This window comes from Alosa pseudoharengus, unplaced genomic scaffold, assembly GCF_046254945.1.
Source record: "Alosa pseudoharengus isolate Yale_2024_CS ecotype anadromous, Long Island Sound unplaced genomic scaffold, YU_APseudo_1.1 YU_APseudo_1.1_scf_23, whole genome shotgun sequence".
Taxonomy (NCBI): domain Eukaryota; kingdom Metazoa; phylum Chordata; class Actinopteri; order Clupeiformes; family Clupeidae; genus Alosa; species Alosa pseudoharengus.
Genome location: NW_027468685.1, coordinates 3,529,831 through 3,545,889, shown reverse-complemented (window position 1 = coordinate 3,545,889; position 16,059 = coordinate 3,529,831). Strand labels below are relative to the sequence as shown.

Here is a 16,059-nt window from a genome sequence, read left to right as displayed (position 1 = left end):
TGTTATATATTTTTTGTTTGTTTGTTTGGTTAGTTGGTTTGCTTTTTGTCTACTGTATATAACACTACCAATATTTACTTGACTGTTCTGTTAAGCACTGTGGGATTTAGCTGAAATTAAGAAGCCTCACTCAGGCTCCCAGGAGCTGCTGATGATGAGGAGGATGATGATGAGGGGGAGGAGATGGCGGCCCATCCAATCCATGTCCACCCTGGAGGCTGGTTCTGCCCTGAGGACCAGGGTTTGCCCCTTTCTGGTTTGCTGAAGTTCCCAACAATACCATGGGGCAATTTTAGTAACCTTGTAATGCTATTAGGATTGAAGCATTTTTTAAAAGACAGTCAGGTTCATATGGATTCCTGGTTTCTGAAGACTCATCTGTGTATGCCACTGACAGGAGTTATGTGGTCATGTTTCTTTAGAGAAAGAGCTCTGCGCTGTCTCCCCCTCTCCTCTGCCTCTGCACTGCGCCGTAAGGGACAGGCCTCCATCACATCCCGCTGCTTACTGTAACGATGTCGCTCTGTAGACCGTCACTGCACTGAGAACAGCCCAGTAGGCCACACTGCCCGCAACCACATCACCTGTAGGCCACACTGCCCGCAACCACATCACCTGTCGGATCCAAGGGCCCGCAACCACATCACCTGTCGGATCCATCTGCCCGTAACCACATCACCTGTCGGATCCAACTGCCCGCAACCACATCACCTGTCGGATCCAACGGCCCATACCTTGACCGCATCGCCTGTAGGATCTGACGGCGCGGTGTGTGACCGCATCACCTGTTGGATCTGACGACACGGTGTGTTTCCGTCAGCTGTTGGATTTGATGGCCCAGCAAAGCTCTGAAGGGATTTTGTGTTCTTTTTATTGAATTGTTTGAATATCTGGAAACATCCAGAGTTTCCCTTTTGGATGTTCTTACAGAGTGATGAGCTGCTTGTTATTTATTTATTTAGTTATTTATAGATATTTATGGGTATTGTTCAAGAAGCCTGATTTGAGAAAAATGACTGGATTTTCCAGCAATTGCCATTTTGTTATAATATTTTAAAGCCTTATTTATTCATAATACTGTGATATGTAAATTTTGTGTAATAAACCACGTTTTTTTGTATTTAGGAATGGGATTTACCTCGTATCATTTGTCATGTTCCTATTTCTCATTCCAAAAGAAATGCTGGCATGGTTTATTAAAAAATAGCTACTTAAATATCCAATGTGTACATGTCTTTCATGTGAGAGTGAATAATTGATAATAGTTGGGTACATCTTTTTGACTCCATTAACATACAGGCTTGGCTATTTCTACCAACGCATGGGCATATATGGCCATGATTGTCACTGTCAACTGTCTGTTCCCATGGCAAAGCTGTCTAGTTCCCTTTTGCTGATAGGCTTATATCAGGCGATGTCACTCTGCCTCGAATATGATTGGTTTGAGGGCTTCACGTCCCGCCTCCTGTACACTGTCTCCTCCTTTTAGTCTGCCGGTGCCGAAACCTGCCTGTGTGAGACCACGAGTCGATTAAAATGTTGGGTGGAGGACAGGTCCTAGTTCTGAGTGAGTTCGAAATCATTTCTCCAAAGTCTGTGTTATTAAAATGGTTTCTGTTAGGGTACGGCCGGGGGCTTTGTTGTTAAATAACAGTGCCGTAATTGTACCCGGGCTGCAGTGCTAGCTAGTGCTAGCTCGCTAGCTACTACAAGCATGTGGTCATATGAGGTATGACAAAGGAAGACAGTTAACGTTAAATGTCTGTCATATTCATAAACTGTAAAAAAATAGGTCATATCACAATGGTCTTTGCGCGTAACGGTAACGGTAAAGGACTGATACAGGAAAGGCGTTCAGTTGTGGTGTAACGTTTTCCAGACTGCACTGTGATGTCAGTTGTTGAACCGACGGAGCAACGCCCAGTTCCTAGGATACAAGGCGCAGGCTGTCAGAATGCCGTGACCATCCGATTGATTATCTTTTCTCAAAATGTTTGCACTTAATGACTGCAGTGGGATATGTGTGCAGCCGTTCCTTGGCCTAGATAGTTTAGGAATGTTACAAATGTGGGTATAATTGCCCACAATCAGATGGCTTTGAGTGTGATGAGGATCATGTGATCATGTGATGTGTCATTGATGCTATATAAACTATGAATCCCTCTGTGTTCCTCTTCCAGACCAGAACATCAAGAGAGAGTCTGGCCGTAAGGTGCAGACAGGCAACATCAGCGCAGCCAAGGTGAGGGGGCTGTAGGCATGGGGAATTAAGGGACCTCCCTAAGCATGGGGTCTGCTGTCGGGACGGGCGGGGTGGGTTAGACTGTTGACCCCACAGCAGTACAGTTTTGAGTCTGTTGTCTGTGAGTGTGTGTGTGTGTGTGTTGACCCTCTCCCTTTCTCTCCAGACCATCGCTGATGTCATCAGAACATGTCTCGGACCGAGGGCCATGATGAAGGTGAGAGGAAGTTCAGTTCCATTCGGTTGTAGATTATAGCGCCATAGATATAGCGCCATAATGTGTGTGTGTGTGTGTCTTCATTTTGTCGTGTCGGTGTTCACACACAGATGCTGCTGGATCCCATGGGTGGGATCGTGATGACCAACGATGGCAACGCCATCCTTAGAGAGGTAAGAGCCGGGGGACATATGACGTCTCCACCAGACCCCAGGGCTGTGTGTGTGTGTGTGTGTGTGTGTGTGTGTGTGTGTGTGTGTGTGTGTGCTGTAGAGAGAGACTGTTGAGAGCTTTGAGTGTATAAGTGAGATCAGTGTACCAGTATTAGCTTCTGCCTGAACCGTGAGTGTGTGTGTGTGTGTGTGCGTATTTTACATCTCCTCCAGACCGCAGGGTTGAGAACAGCCCACGAGCCTCAGCTTTCAGCTGTGTGTGGGTGTGTGTAGTAGAAACAAAGAGAGTGTTTCAGCTTTTAGCACAACATGTCTGTGTGTGTGTGTGTGTGTGTAGAAGAGAGAGGGAGAGCATGTGTCAACTTTGAGTTGTGTGTGTGTGTGTGTGTGCATGTGTGTGTGTGTGTGTGTGTGTGTGCATGTGTGTGTGTGTGTGCATGTGTGTGTGTGTGTAGTATACAGAGAGACCATGACTGTGTGTCTTTGTGTAGTAGAGAAAGAGTATGTCAGCTCTGAACTGAGTGTATAAGTGAGATCAGTGTCCCAGAGTGCTAGATTTGAGCAAACTGTGTGTGTGTGTGTGTGTGTGTCTCCCACAGATCCAGGTGCAGCACCCTGCAGCCAAGTCCATGATCGAGATCAGTCGTACGCAGGACGAGGAGGTGGGAGACGGAACCACGTCCGTCATCATCCTGGGTCAGAATATGCACATAGCTTTCCAGCACTGTGTGTGTGTGTGTGTGTGTGTGTGTGTGTGTCTGTGTGTGTATGTGTGGATTAGGGTAGAATATGTACATAGCTTTCCAGCACTGTGTGTGTGTGTGTGTGTGTGTGTATGTGTGGATTAGGGTAGAATATGTACATAGCTTTCCAGCACAGTGTCTGTGTTTGTGTGTGGATTAGGGTAGAATATATACATAGGATGCGGAGGTCGGGGATGGGTACCATGTCCGTCATCATTCTGGGTCAGAAACCACAACGTTTACTCAGCTGTCCAGCTGTGTGTGTGTGTGTGTGTGTGTAGATTTGGATAGATTATGTATTATCTCCTCATGTTGTGTCTGGATTAATCCAACTCTTCCTCTTGTGTGTGTGTGTATGTGTGTGTGTGTGTGTGTAGCTGGTGAAATGTTGGCTGTGTCGGAGCAGTTTCTGGAACAGCAGATTCACCCTACAGTTGTAATCAGTGCTTACCGACAGGCACTGGAGGACATGCTCAACACACTCAAGGATATCAGGTACAACACACACACTCACACACACACACACACACACACACACACACATACACCACACACCACACTCTCACACACACACACTCACTCACTCACTCACACACACTCTCACTCACACACACTCAAACACCACACTCACACACACACACACACACTCCACACAAACTACCTCTCTCTATCCTCTCTCACTCTCTCTCCCTCTCCCTGCAGCACTCCTGTAGATGTGAATGACAGGAAGATGATGCTGCAGATCATTAACTCTGCCATCAACACTAAGGCCTTGAGCCGCTGGTCTGGCCTGGCCTGCAGCATTGCCCTGGACGCCGTGCGCACCGTGGAGACCGAGGCCAACGGCCGCAAGGAGATCGACATCAAGAAGTACGCCAAGGTGGAGAAGGTACGGCTCTCCCAAAGCGGATTACACACACACACACACACACACACAAACACACTCATACACACTCATACACACTCATACACACACACACATAAACACACACAAACACACTCATACACTCACACACACACTCACACACACGCATAAACACACACAAACACACTCATACACACACACACACACTCACACACACGCATAAACACGCGCACGCACACACACCCACACACACACTCACACACACACACACACAGCAGCTGCAGCGTCTGAAGGTCCCCAGACAGACTGCCATGCTGTGGTTACACATGTGTGTGTAGTGTGGCACTGACAGTGAGTGTTTGCATAAGAACTCAAATGTAAAGTGTGTGTTTGTGTGTGTGTGTGTGGGGTGTGTGGTTGTTAGGTTCCAGGTGGCATAATCGAGGACTCGTGTGTGTTGAACGGTGTGATGGTGAACAAGGATGTGACACACCCCCGCATGCGCAGACTGATTGAGAACCCACGCATCGTGCTGCTAGACTGCTCTCTGGAGTACAAGAAGGGAGAGAGCCAGGTACTACACACACACTAAGGGCCCGGTTATACTCGCCGCACCGGACCGGTAGCGTGACAATGTGACGTCAAAATGACGTAGATCTCTCTGGCGCGCCAGGGTTTGGGCCGTGTAGCACACGGTAGCGCACCACTCATTTTTTTACAGACGAGCGCGACAAGGCGGAAACAGGAAGATGGACTAGTTCGAGGGCAAGCCAGTTGCAGTGTTTTGTTACAGTCGTGAATTTTTAATAGTTTGCTGGATAAGTTAACAAAGTTACCAGTGAGAGTTGCAACACATGGAATTAAGAGGAAAGAATAGAAACGATTTATTTTCAAATAAAGGATATCTATTAAGGCCTGAACAAAATCTCTTTCCACTTCAGGAAATTACACAAACTCAGCCAGCTGCTAGCTAGCTAGCCAGCTAACTAAACTGTTTAAATTATTAAAATTTCCCTCGGGAGGATAAAGTACCTATCTATATATCCATCTATCTATCTATTTATCTACCTGTGCACACACCTTGGAAACTACATGATAATGATGATGGTAGTTGTGAATAGTAGCAACCAAAGTCTGAAGTACCATCACAGAGGCTAGCTACTGGTGTTTCTTACTGCAGCTTCTTCTGCTGTGTAAGTAGTTAACGTTAGTCTTTTCACAACAGCGACACCTCTGTTCAGGAGAATATTGCAACTAGTGTCGTGACCACGACGCGCGAGTATAAATGGTTACGGCGCTTCTGTGACGTCACATTGTCGCGCTACAGGTCGGGTGCGTCGAGTATAACCGGGCTTTAATACCCACTGCAACATACTGAAGATGGAAGGACTGAGACACGTGTGTGTGTGTGCTGGTGTCTGTGTGCAGACGGACATTGAGATCACACGTGAGGAAGACTTCACCCGCATCCTGGAGATGGAGGAAGAGTACATCCAGCAGATCTGTGAAGACATCATCAGGGTGAAGCCCGACCTGGTGTTCACAGAGAAGGGAGTATCAGGTACACACACACACACACTCACTCACACACACACACACATACTGACACACACATACTGACACCATTAGAGTTAAGCCCGACCTGGTGTTTACAGAGAAGGGAGTATCAGCTAACACACACACACACACACACACACACACACTGACATAATCAGGGTTAAGCCCGACCTAGTGTTCACAAAGAAGGAAGCATCAGGTAACACACACACACACACTGTCTCTTTCTGTCTTTTACATCATCAGGCTTACCAGACCTGCCCAGAAGTGAGTTAAAAGTCCCAAATGTAGTCACACATTTGCAGCAGTAGTTGTGTTTCAGCTCTCTGGGAACATGTGAGGAAGCTGGACGGAGGGTTCATGGTGAAATGGAATGTTTACTCCAAATCGTTCAAATTGAACTGTTCAGAAAAAACATGGACCTTGAACGCACCACTGGTGTCCACAGAGAAGGGAATATTAGATATCTGACACACACTCACGTCTGTTGCTGTCTGTGACTTGTCTGGCCTGGTCTGTTGTTGTCTGTTTCAGACCTGGCTCAGCATTACCTCATGAAGGCCAACATCACAGCCATCCGCCGCATTAGGAAGACCGACAACCACCGCATCGCCAGGTGAGTCTCGTAGTCGCCGCATGGTCACATGGTCCCGGTTAGGGTTGCAAAATTCCGGGAATTTTCAAAGTTGGAAACTTTCCATGGGAATTAACGGGAATATATGGGAATTAACAGGAATAAACGGGAATTAATGGGAATAAACTGGGAATTTTTAATATGGCAAGTTAGTCTATAACAGGAAACTTAAATGTAGTGGACAAAACCCCATCTTGAGCATAATATTAGTTAAAACAACAAAGTCAAAGTCAAAGTCAAAGTCAGCTTTATTGTCAATTTCTTCACATGTTCCAGACATACAAAGAGATCGAAATTACGTTTCTCACTATCCCACGGTGGAGACAAGACATATATTTTCAACCTGATTTAATGCAATTTCAGTCGAATTTCTACCCTGCACATCAGTCAATTACATGCACACAGCAATCAGCATAGGCTAGACATAAAGGAAACCTATGGTGCGTTCATGTGCATGGGAAAAAAAGGTTCCAACAAATCGGATTTTGTTGTTCAGTGGTGTGGTGTATCTTGGGCAGTTCAGTGTTGCTAGTTTAGCATGCTAGTAAACAATAGGCAGAGAATGGGATTCCCGCTAGCAAATACGAACATTCAAATCATATTGCTTATTACGAAACAAAATGTTAATGGTTATATATAAAACAGTTTGAATGAATTACCCAAAATTCCCAGTTAATTCCAGTAAATTCCAATTAATTCCCATAATTTCCTTTAATTCCATTAAAGTTTCCAATTTGGAATATTTCCAAAATTCCCCATCTTAACTTCCAATGGTAAGTTTCCGGAAATTTACCGGAAATTTTCCGCCCCTTTGCAACCCTAGTCACGGTGCAGGTGAGGCCATCTTGAAGTCCTAGTTGCGCACTATGCTGGGCTACGCTCTCTCTCTTTTTTCCTTATGGCGACCTCTCTCTCTCTCTCCCGTTCCTCTCTCTCTCTCCCGTTCCTCTCTCTCTCCCGTTCCTCTCTCTCTCTCCCGTTCCTCTCTCTCTCTCCCGTTCCTCTCTCTCTCTCCCGTTCCTCTCTCTCTCTCCCTCGTTCCTCTCTCTCTCTCCCGTTCCTCTCTCTCTCTCCCCCGTTCCTTCCTCCCTCTCTCCCTCGTTCCTCTCTCTCTCTCCCGTTCCTCTCTCTCTCCCCCGTTCCTCCCTCTCTCTCCCCCGTTCCTCTCTCTCTCCCTCGTTCCTTCCTCCCTCTCTCCCCTGTTCCTCTCTCTCCCCCGTTCCTCTCTCTCTCTCCCTCGTTCCTCTCTCTCTCTCCCGTTCCTCTCTCTCTCTCTCCCGTTCCTCTCTCTCTCTCCCTCGTTCCTCTCTCTCTCCCGTTCCTCTCTCTCTCTCCCCTGTTCCTCCCTCTCTCTCCCCCGTTCCTCTCTCTCTCCCCCATTCCTTCCTCTCTCCCTCCCTCTCCCTCGTTCCTTCCTCCCTCCCTCTCCCCCGTTCCTCTCTCTCTCTCCCTTGTTCCTTCCTCTCTCTCTCCCCCGTTCCTCTCTCTCTCTCCCTCGTTCCTCCCTATCTCTCCCCCATTCCTTCCCCCGTTCCTCTCTCTCTCCCTCGTTCCTTCCTCTCTCTCTCTCCCTCTTTCCTCTCTCTCTCCCCCATTCCCCTCTCTCCCTCGTTCCTCTCTCTCTCCCCCGTTCCTTCCTCCCTCTCTCAGGGCGTGCGGTGCTCGTATAGCGAGCCGGACGGACGAGTTGCGTGAGGACTATGTGGGCACGGGCGCCGGTCTGTTTGAGGTGAAGAAGATCGGAGACGAGTACTTCACCTTCGTCACCGAGTGCAAAGAGCCCAAAGCCTGCACCATCCTCCTGAGGGGAGCCAGCAAGGAGATCCTGGCGGTATGCTGTGTGTGTGTGTGTGCACCATCCTCCTGAGGGGAGCCAGCAAGGAGATCCTGGTGGTATGCTGTGTGTGTGTGTGTGTGTGTGCACCATCCTCCTGAGGGGAGCCAGCAAGGAGATCCTGGCGGTACGCTGTGTGTGTGTGTGTGTGTGTGTGTGAGAGAGAGAGATGACTCTCTCCAATATTCACTCTCCTCCTTGTGTGTGTGTTTCACTCTCCTTTTCTGTGTACAGTGTGTGTGTGTGTGTGAGACAGAGAGAGAGCTGAGACTCCAATTTTCACTCTTCTTCTCCATGTACAGTATGTGTGTGTGTGTGTGTGTGTGTGTGTGTGTGTGAGGGCTCAACGTTAACTTTTAATAGTGGTAGCCTGAGGTTTTGGTTGCCATCTGTAACAATTTGGTAGCCAGGAGCAACTGGGCAACCACTAATGTCGAGCCCTGGTGTGTGTGTGTGTGTGTTTGACTCTCCTTTTCTCTGTGTGTGTGTGTGTGATTATCCATTTCTCTGTGTATGTTTGACTTTTCCTTCTCTGTGTGTGTGTCTGTGTGTGTATGAAACTCTCCTCCTGTGTGTGTTTGACTCTCCTCTTCCATTTATGTGTGTGTGTGTTTGACTCTCCCTCTATGTGTGTGTGTGTGTTTGACTCTCCCTCTATGTGTGTGTGTGTGTTGCAGGAGGTGGAGCGTAATCTGCAGGACGCCATGCAGGTGTGCCGTAACGTGCTGCTGGACCCGTGCCTGCTGCCTGGAGGGGGCGCTGTTGAGATGGCCGTGTCCCAGCGGCTGACGGAGCGCTCGCGTTCGCTGACCGGCGTGGAGCAGTGGCCGTACCGAGCCGCCGCACAGGCCCTCGAGGTCGTGCCCCGCACGCTCATCCAGAACTGCGGATCCAGCACCATCCGCACTCTCACCTCCCTCAGGGTAAGAGTGTGTGTGTGTGTGTGTGTGTGTGTGTGTGCGTGCCAGCCACGCACACCGCCCACACTCATCCAGAACTGTGGATCTAACACCATCTGTAGACACACCTCACAAGAGTGTGTGTGTGTGTGTGTGTGTGTGTGTCTGTGTATGTTTGGGTGGGTGTGAGTATTTTCAGAATGTCTGTGTATTGATTATATGTGTATATTGATTTGTATGTGTATAAATATTTGTATGTGTATAAATATGTATATTTATTTGCATGTGTGTAAACCCCTGTGTGTGTGCGTGTGCGCGTGTGTTTGTGTGTGTGTGTGTGTGTGTGTCCTGCAGGCGAAGCACAGCCAGGAGAAGAACTCTGCGTGGGGGGTGAACGGGGAGACGGGCACCCTGGCAGACATGGCAGCACTGGGCATCTGGGAACCGCTGGCCGTCAAGGCCCAGACCTACAAGACTGCAGTGGAGGTGAGAGAGCCGGGTTAAGAGCACGAGGATTAAGATTAGAGGAGGTGAGAGAGCCGGGTTAAGAGCACGAGGATTAAGATTAGAGGAGGTGAGAGAGCCGGGTTAAGAGCACGAGGAGCAAGATTAAGATTAGAGGAGGTGTGTGAGGAACAAGATTAAGATTAGTGGTGGTGAGAGAGCGAGGTTAAGAGTGTGAGGAACAAGATTAAGATTAGAGGGGAGCGTGAGGAACAAGTTTAAGATTAGAGGAGGTGTGTGAGGAACAAGATTAAGATTAGAGGAGGTGAGAGAGGGGGGTTAAGAGTGTGAGGAACAAGATTAAGATTAGAGGAGGTGTGTGAGGAACAAGATTAAGATTAGGGGAGGTGTGTGAAACAAGTGTAAGATTAGAGGAGGTGCATAAAACAAGTTTAAGACTAGAGAAGGTGAGAGAAGCAAGTTTAAGATTAAAGGAGGTGAGAGAGGGGTTAAGAGTGCGAGGAACAAGATTAAGATTAGAGGAGGTGAGAGGGGGGGGGGGGGTTAAGAACACAAGGAACAAGATTAGGATTAGAGGAGGTGTGTGAAACAAGTTTAAGATTAGAGGAGATGAATAAACAAGTTTAAGATTAGAGGAGGTGAATAAAACAAGTTTAAGATTAGAGGAGGTGTGTCAAACAAGTTTAAGATTAGAGGAGGTGAGGTGTTTAAGGGAGTGAAGGGACTAGAAGGGAGTGAGTGGAAGGAGTTTAAGACTAGAGGGGAGACGTTTACAGACACTGCAATGAAGCGAAGCTTTTCTTTTAGTCTCATACCCTTTAAGATCATGGGACTGTAGACAAAAGATACTCACCCCACCCCCCACACTCTTCCTTTCTCTCTCTCTCTCTCCATCTCTCTTTCTCTCTATCCCTCCGTCTCTCCCTCTGGAATGCAGACGGCTATCCTGCTCCTGCGCATCGATGACATCGTGTCGGGACACAAGAAGAAGGGTGACGAGCAGACGGGCGGAGGCCAGGGGGCGGAGTAGAGACGCATCACGCCACGTCACGTCACGTCACATTGCCCAGGAGACAGAAGACGCAAAGAGCCACCGCGTATCATGATCACCTTTATAATCGCCAAACGAGTCAGCCGAGTCACCACTACCAAACGCTACTGATAGAGTTTCACCTTTAGGCGGGGATCACATTAACCAGCGGCAGCGGCAAGTGTAACACAAAGCTTCTACCTTCAGAGCTTGTTCAATGCTAGTGTTACGCCAGCATTGCCACCGTTCCGCTGCCGAACTATAGAGAACAATAGCAAACCTGCCGCTTGCCGCTGGCTAATGTGATCCCCGCCTAATGGTGTTCACTTGAAATATATTTCCCCTCTGGAGAGACCTTGTTTGATCTGTAGACAGGAGATCATAGAGGCATACAGTACAAGAGAACACAGGTACAGCAAATCTCTCTCTCTCTCCATCTCTCCTGAGGTCTTCCTGTAAACCAAATACATTTATTTTTCAGCTCCTTCTGTGTTCTTTTCTGCTAAAAGACTATTTATTTCTCATCAGAATTCAACTCCGTACTGCCTCACTAGACTCACACAGCAGCTTTCTCTCATTAGGGATCTGTGTGTGTGTGTGTGTGTGTGTTCTCTCTCTGTGTAAGCAGTGTGTGTCCGTGTGTGTGTGCCTCTGCACTTCCACGTTTCTCAGCTGTGGTCTTGTCCACCATGTTTGGCTTGGTACACCGGTAAAATAAAACTGCAGCCTGAAGCCATGACTTTTGATGTTTTTTTTTATATATATATAGTGGTGTGAAAAAAGTGTTTGCCACCTTTCTGATTTTTTATTTCAGATCAAACATGTAGGTGTGACAAACAAAGACAAAGATGACACAAGTAAACACAAAGTGCAGTTATTAAATGAAGGTTTTTATTATTAAAGTTGCTCTAAGTGATTGTGGGTAACGTCACTTCTGTTGACGTTCAAACAAAACAGAAAGCTAGCTCGCTACTTCCTCCTCTCCCTCTGTGCAACTGAAACTCTCCTAAAAGTACATCTCGTCAATGATTTGCTGGAACAGTTTGTTATGTTTTTATGGGCAAGGTTTGTTCTGTGTTTTTTTACAGTGATTCAGGATACAGGCAGCTAGCGGATGGTGGGGTGATGTTTGTTGTAAGTGACAAAAAATGTTTTAGCCTAAAAACGCATGACATCGCTTAGAGCACCTTTTAAGGGGGTAAAATCCAAACCTACATTGCCCTGTGTGAAAAGGTGTCATAAAAGGTCACAGAATCTGCTATATGGAGTTGTCTCATTTCAGGTGATGTCTTAGAATAACATCTTCTAAGAGGCTGGTATAACTCTAAAGATGTTGGGAGTAGCCTAATGCAGCTTCTCTTTATGGCTGAGAAGCCAGTGAAATCTAATTTCTCTTGTCTGCTATTTGTTCATTTAGGCCTACACTTACAGTACCTAATCACTTTGTGCTTTATGTTAACTTATTTGACCATATTACCATAGTCTAAATACCTAAAGTGAATTTGCCAGTGTGAATGGTGGTCAACCTTCAATAATCAATGATGATGCTGGCGTATTTCATTTAGACTTAATACCATTATAGTATGGTTGTCAGAGGCGGACAGAGTACACAACTTCATTACTTGAGTAAAAGTACAGATACCCTTTGCTAAATTTGACTCAAGTACAAGTAAAAGTACAACAGTCAGATGTCTACTTAAGTAAAAGTACTAAAGTACTTGTTTTTAAAAGTACTTGAGTATCAAGAGTACAAGAGTAGCCTACATTTTCTAAATATTGCATTACTACTGCCACAGTGCTCACATTTACAGAAACGTCCTACATGGAGTTATGAAAAATGTTAATGTTAATACCTTGGAGAACGTAAAAGGAATTGAAAGTAAAATCAAGTCATTTTCATCTTTTTACCATGTTGCAAGGGATGGGCAGTATTTCTAATACATGTATTTAAAATACAAAATACTATTTTTGTAATTCAAACACTTGAAGTGAAAACTATCATTAACTTGTTCAGAAAATTGAAATAGTCTAGCGAGGTGGAGCCACAGGTTGGCACATTCCCGGGATAGACCTGCTGCGTCTTCATCCATTGTTTCGTCCATGGTTTCATCTCTTATCTAAATCTGACCATAGAGTTGACTTTGGCGGAAAGCTGAAGGTGATTGCTGATAGGCTATCCCAATCAGTGGCGCTTGCACAATCCAATCACGTTTGAGAGGGAAACAACAAATTGAGGGTTTCCGAGGTTTTTCTTTTTTCCTTTTTTTAGAAGAAGTAACGGGTACTCACGGTTATGGGTAGAAATGTAGTGGAGTAAAGAGTACAATATTTGCCCCTCAAATGTACTTGAGTAAAGTCATGAGTACCCCTCAAAAATGATACTCGAGTAAAGTACAGATCCCTCAAAATTGTACTCAAGTACTGTACTCAAGTAAATGTACTCTGTTACTGTCCGGCTCTGATGGTTGTAAATATCTTATTTGCTTTACAAAGTAAATGTAATCATTAGCACAATGACTTTATGTTTCCCATTTATTGAATTTAGGCAGGCAACACCTGAATAGCCTCTAGTTTATGCTCCTGGACAAATAACTGTGGTTGTGTGTGTGCGTGCGTGTGCGTGCGTGCGTGCGTGTGTGTGTGCGTGCGTGCGTGTGTGTGTGTGTGTGCGTGCGTGCGTGCGTGCATGCGAGCGTGCGTGTGTCTGTATGTTGCTCCCTGCCTCATCCCTCCACCTCCTATCCCTCTACTTTACTAAAACAGCTAGTTAATTATGGGTAAAGGTTTACATGTAATTCATTTAAATATTAGGAGACTAGATGGTCTGGAAACCAAGTTCATCAAGGTCGCCGATGATATATTGTCATATCCACTATCTGATTTATTTAACCAATCTTTAACCACTGGTGAGGTCCCATTAAGATGGAAATGTGCCAGGGTAACCCCAATCCATAAGGGAGGTGATCCATTTGACCTTAACAATTATAGACCCATTTCCATTATTAGTAGCGTGGCAAAAGTTTTCGAAAAGCTAATATTTAATCAATTATATAATTATATTAATGCGTCTTCTATTTTGTCTCAACATCAATCAGGTTTCAGACCTAAATTTTCCACCACAACTGCCTTATTGAAGTTCACCAATGATGTATCATCATCCCGTGATGATAATATGTCTACTGGAGCGATTTTTATAGACTTAACCAAAGCTTTTGATCTTGTTAATCACTACATGCAGGGGCGTAACTATCGGTAAGCAGGGTACGCGGTTGCTTACGGGCCCGGACCAATCAGGGGCCCGCATCACACTGGAAATACATGATTGACGGCCGGGGCCCCTATCGCAATAATCGTCACTCACGACCGGGCCTTTCACTGTAAAACGGACATTGTTCAGAGCTTAACACAGCCCAGCATAGTCCATGTTAAGATCTTTGTTGGACCAAGGTAATAAATAAACTTGTTTGAGTTTAGGAGCAATGCACCTTGTCTAAAGTTATTCATTAGCCTTTAGGTTAATAGACTAATGATGTCTGCCTATTCACCTATTGCCCATCTTAATGGTTTAAAGTTCACGTATTCACCATCAAATAGACTCGTTATACATTTTCGCGTGCAAAAATGCAACATACGGTTAGCTGTCTAATATTGTTCACGTTAATGACATTGAAAAAATATGCTTCTTGCTACACTAAGATACTCACCGTTTTTTCATAACATAATTTGAATTTGAATTCTCAAAGTTTCATGTAGCTCACCTGTGACACCCATCACCTCTGCTCGGCGACTCACATCACTATTCCAGCTGATACATCGGACGCACCTATCTGCGCTCACACATAGCCTACTTTTGCTTTCTAAGAATATCAAAATTACGTTATATAGGCTATATATTTTTTTTTTTGGTAAGGGGGGCAGCTCCGTCAAAGAGGGCAGACGGGCAGTTCTATTATGCACTAGTGCTATGTTTGTGGCTAAATGAACGATTTAGCATAACATAATGACTTATCATTAATGCAATTTCATATAGTAGCCTAACCAGCAGTGTTTTTTCATGTTTTAGGCTATAGTGCGCCGTCACCAGCAGTGTTTTTTCATGTGTTGTGCCACTTGTGCGCCTTCACCAGTATTTTTGTTTTTGTGGTGCACGTACTCCTGATTTTGTCAGTCATCTCATCTCTTATATGCTGTGTCTCAAGGATCCTATCCTGTCGTATTCATGGTAGCCTACATTGCGTTACGTGCTGTAGAAGGGGGGCCCGCCTTGATAATCCTGCATATGGGCTCGGTGTTGGCTCGTTACGCCACTGACTACATGCTTTTAGACAGACTTCATGCTATTGGGCTCTCTAAACAAGCTCTTCTTTGGTTTAGCTCTTATTTACATTTTCGGCAACAGTGTGTCCTTTTTCAGGGTAGTCTATCCTCCTTTGCCATTATGGAAAAGGGTGTCCCTCAAGGATCTTCGTTAGGGCCTCTCCTATTTTCAGTCTTTATCAATGACCTTCCACAAGCTTGCTCAGACTGTTCTATTCACTTATATGCTGATGACACAGTGATCTATAATTCCGACTCTAATATTTCTAAGATACAGAACACTCTTCAGACAGACTTTGATATTATTCAAAAATGGTTCCAACACTGAAAAAAGTGTTGAATATGTGTAGATAACATAAATTAAATCTGTGAAGTTAACAATAAAAATCTCAGTTTGTATCTTTACATGAAAATGTATTGTTTGAAATTAATCTTCATTTGTTCAAATTACAATAAAATTGTGTGTTTTTTCATTTACATACATTATTAAGTTATCCCAGTCGATCTTCTCAAGTACAAACACTCAACAAACAAAAAGCTTGTTTAATTTACGTTGTTCCGTACTCCCGCCAACTGGCACGCATCTGTTGAAAAGAGCAGAAGACCACTGCATTTCCAGAGGCTGTGTTTATGATTGAGTCCACTGAACGTTAAGGTAAGAATAAAGTTGGCCTAGTATCGATACCTGGTTATATTTATTTTACTGTAGATTAGCTTCCATCTTCAAGTTAAACTAAAAGACTCTAGAACAGTAGAACTAGTCGAGTCTTTTTGTTTAATTTGAAAATGAATGTTAAAGTTAGCAAGTGGCCTTACTCAACTAGTGGACTTAGCCTAGCACTACTAGTCGTGTGTGACTAAAGCAAAACCCTCGCCAAAATGCATTTGTGTAAATACTGGAGGCTGCACTTAAGACTGACGATGGTTTAGTTTTCTGGTTAAACGACTTCTTGAATTAGCCAAATTAGAACTACATTTGCTGCCGCTAGGGTGCGTCTGGATTTCTAGGCTATTCTTAAATGGGCTCGCTACGAATGGGCACAGCCAACCATAGATATATAACCATAGTGTATATATCTATGA

The 16,059-nt window shown here is 45.2% G+C and overlaps 2 protein-coding genes across 2 annotated transcripts in view; both read left to right on the top strand.

Annotated features, from left to right (window-relative positions):
• pdia8 (protein disulfide isomerase family A, member 8) overlaps positions 1–401 on the top strand; it is a 6,537-nt gene extending 6,136 nt beyond the window's left edge. The window contains exon 13 of the mRNA XM_076301466.1: positions 1–401. This exon is cut by the window's left edge and continues 152 nt beyond it. The gene's annotated coding sequence lies outside the window, so the exon portion shown is untranslated.
• Positions 402–1,478: 1,077 nt separating this feature from the next.
• On the top strand, positions 1,479–10,707 carry LOC143140051 (T-complex protein 1 subunit gamma-like). The gene is made up of 14 exons (XM_076300879.1): positions 1,479–1,567; positions 2,181–2,242; positions 2,409–2,459; positions 2,570–2,632; positions 3,232–3,328; positions 3,753–3,870; positions 4,078–4,264; positions 4,665–4,814; positions 5,669–5,801; positions 6,332–6,413; positions 8,082–8,262; positions 8,943–9,188; positions 9,519–9,650; positions 10,567–10,707. The coding sequence occupies exons 1-14, from the start codon at positions 1,537–1,539 to the stop codon at positions 10,657–10,659; spliced, it is 1,626 nt and encodes a 541-aa protein (XP_076156994.1). The 5' UTR covers positions 1,479–1,536; the 3' UTR covers positions 10,660–10,707.
• The last annotated feature ends 5,352 nt before the right edge of the window (positions 10,708–16,059 follow it).

What these genes read in the sequence shown, in the direction of transcription:
- LOC143140051 (XM_076300879.1), top strand. Translation starts at nt 1,537, where the DNA reads ATGTTGGGTGGAGGACAGGTCCTAGTTCTGA. An exon ending in GCACTCTCACCTCCCTCAGG is followed by an intron (nt 9,189 to 9,518) that starts GTAAGAGTGTGT and finishes TGTGTCCTGCAG; the next exon opens with GCGAAGCACAGCCAGGAGAA. An exon ending in CCTACAAGACTGCAGTGGAG is followed by an intron (nt 9,651 to 10,566) that starts GTGAGAGAGCCG and finishes TCTGGAATGCAG; the next exon opens with ACGGCTATCCTGCTCCTGCG.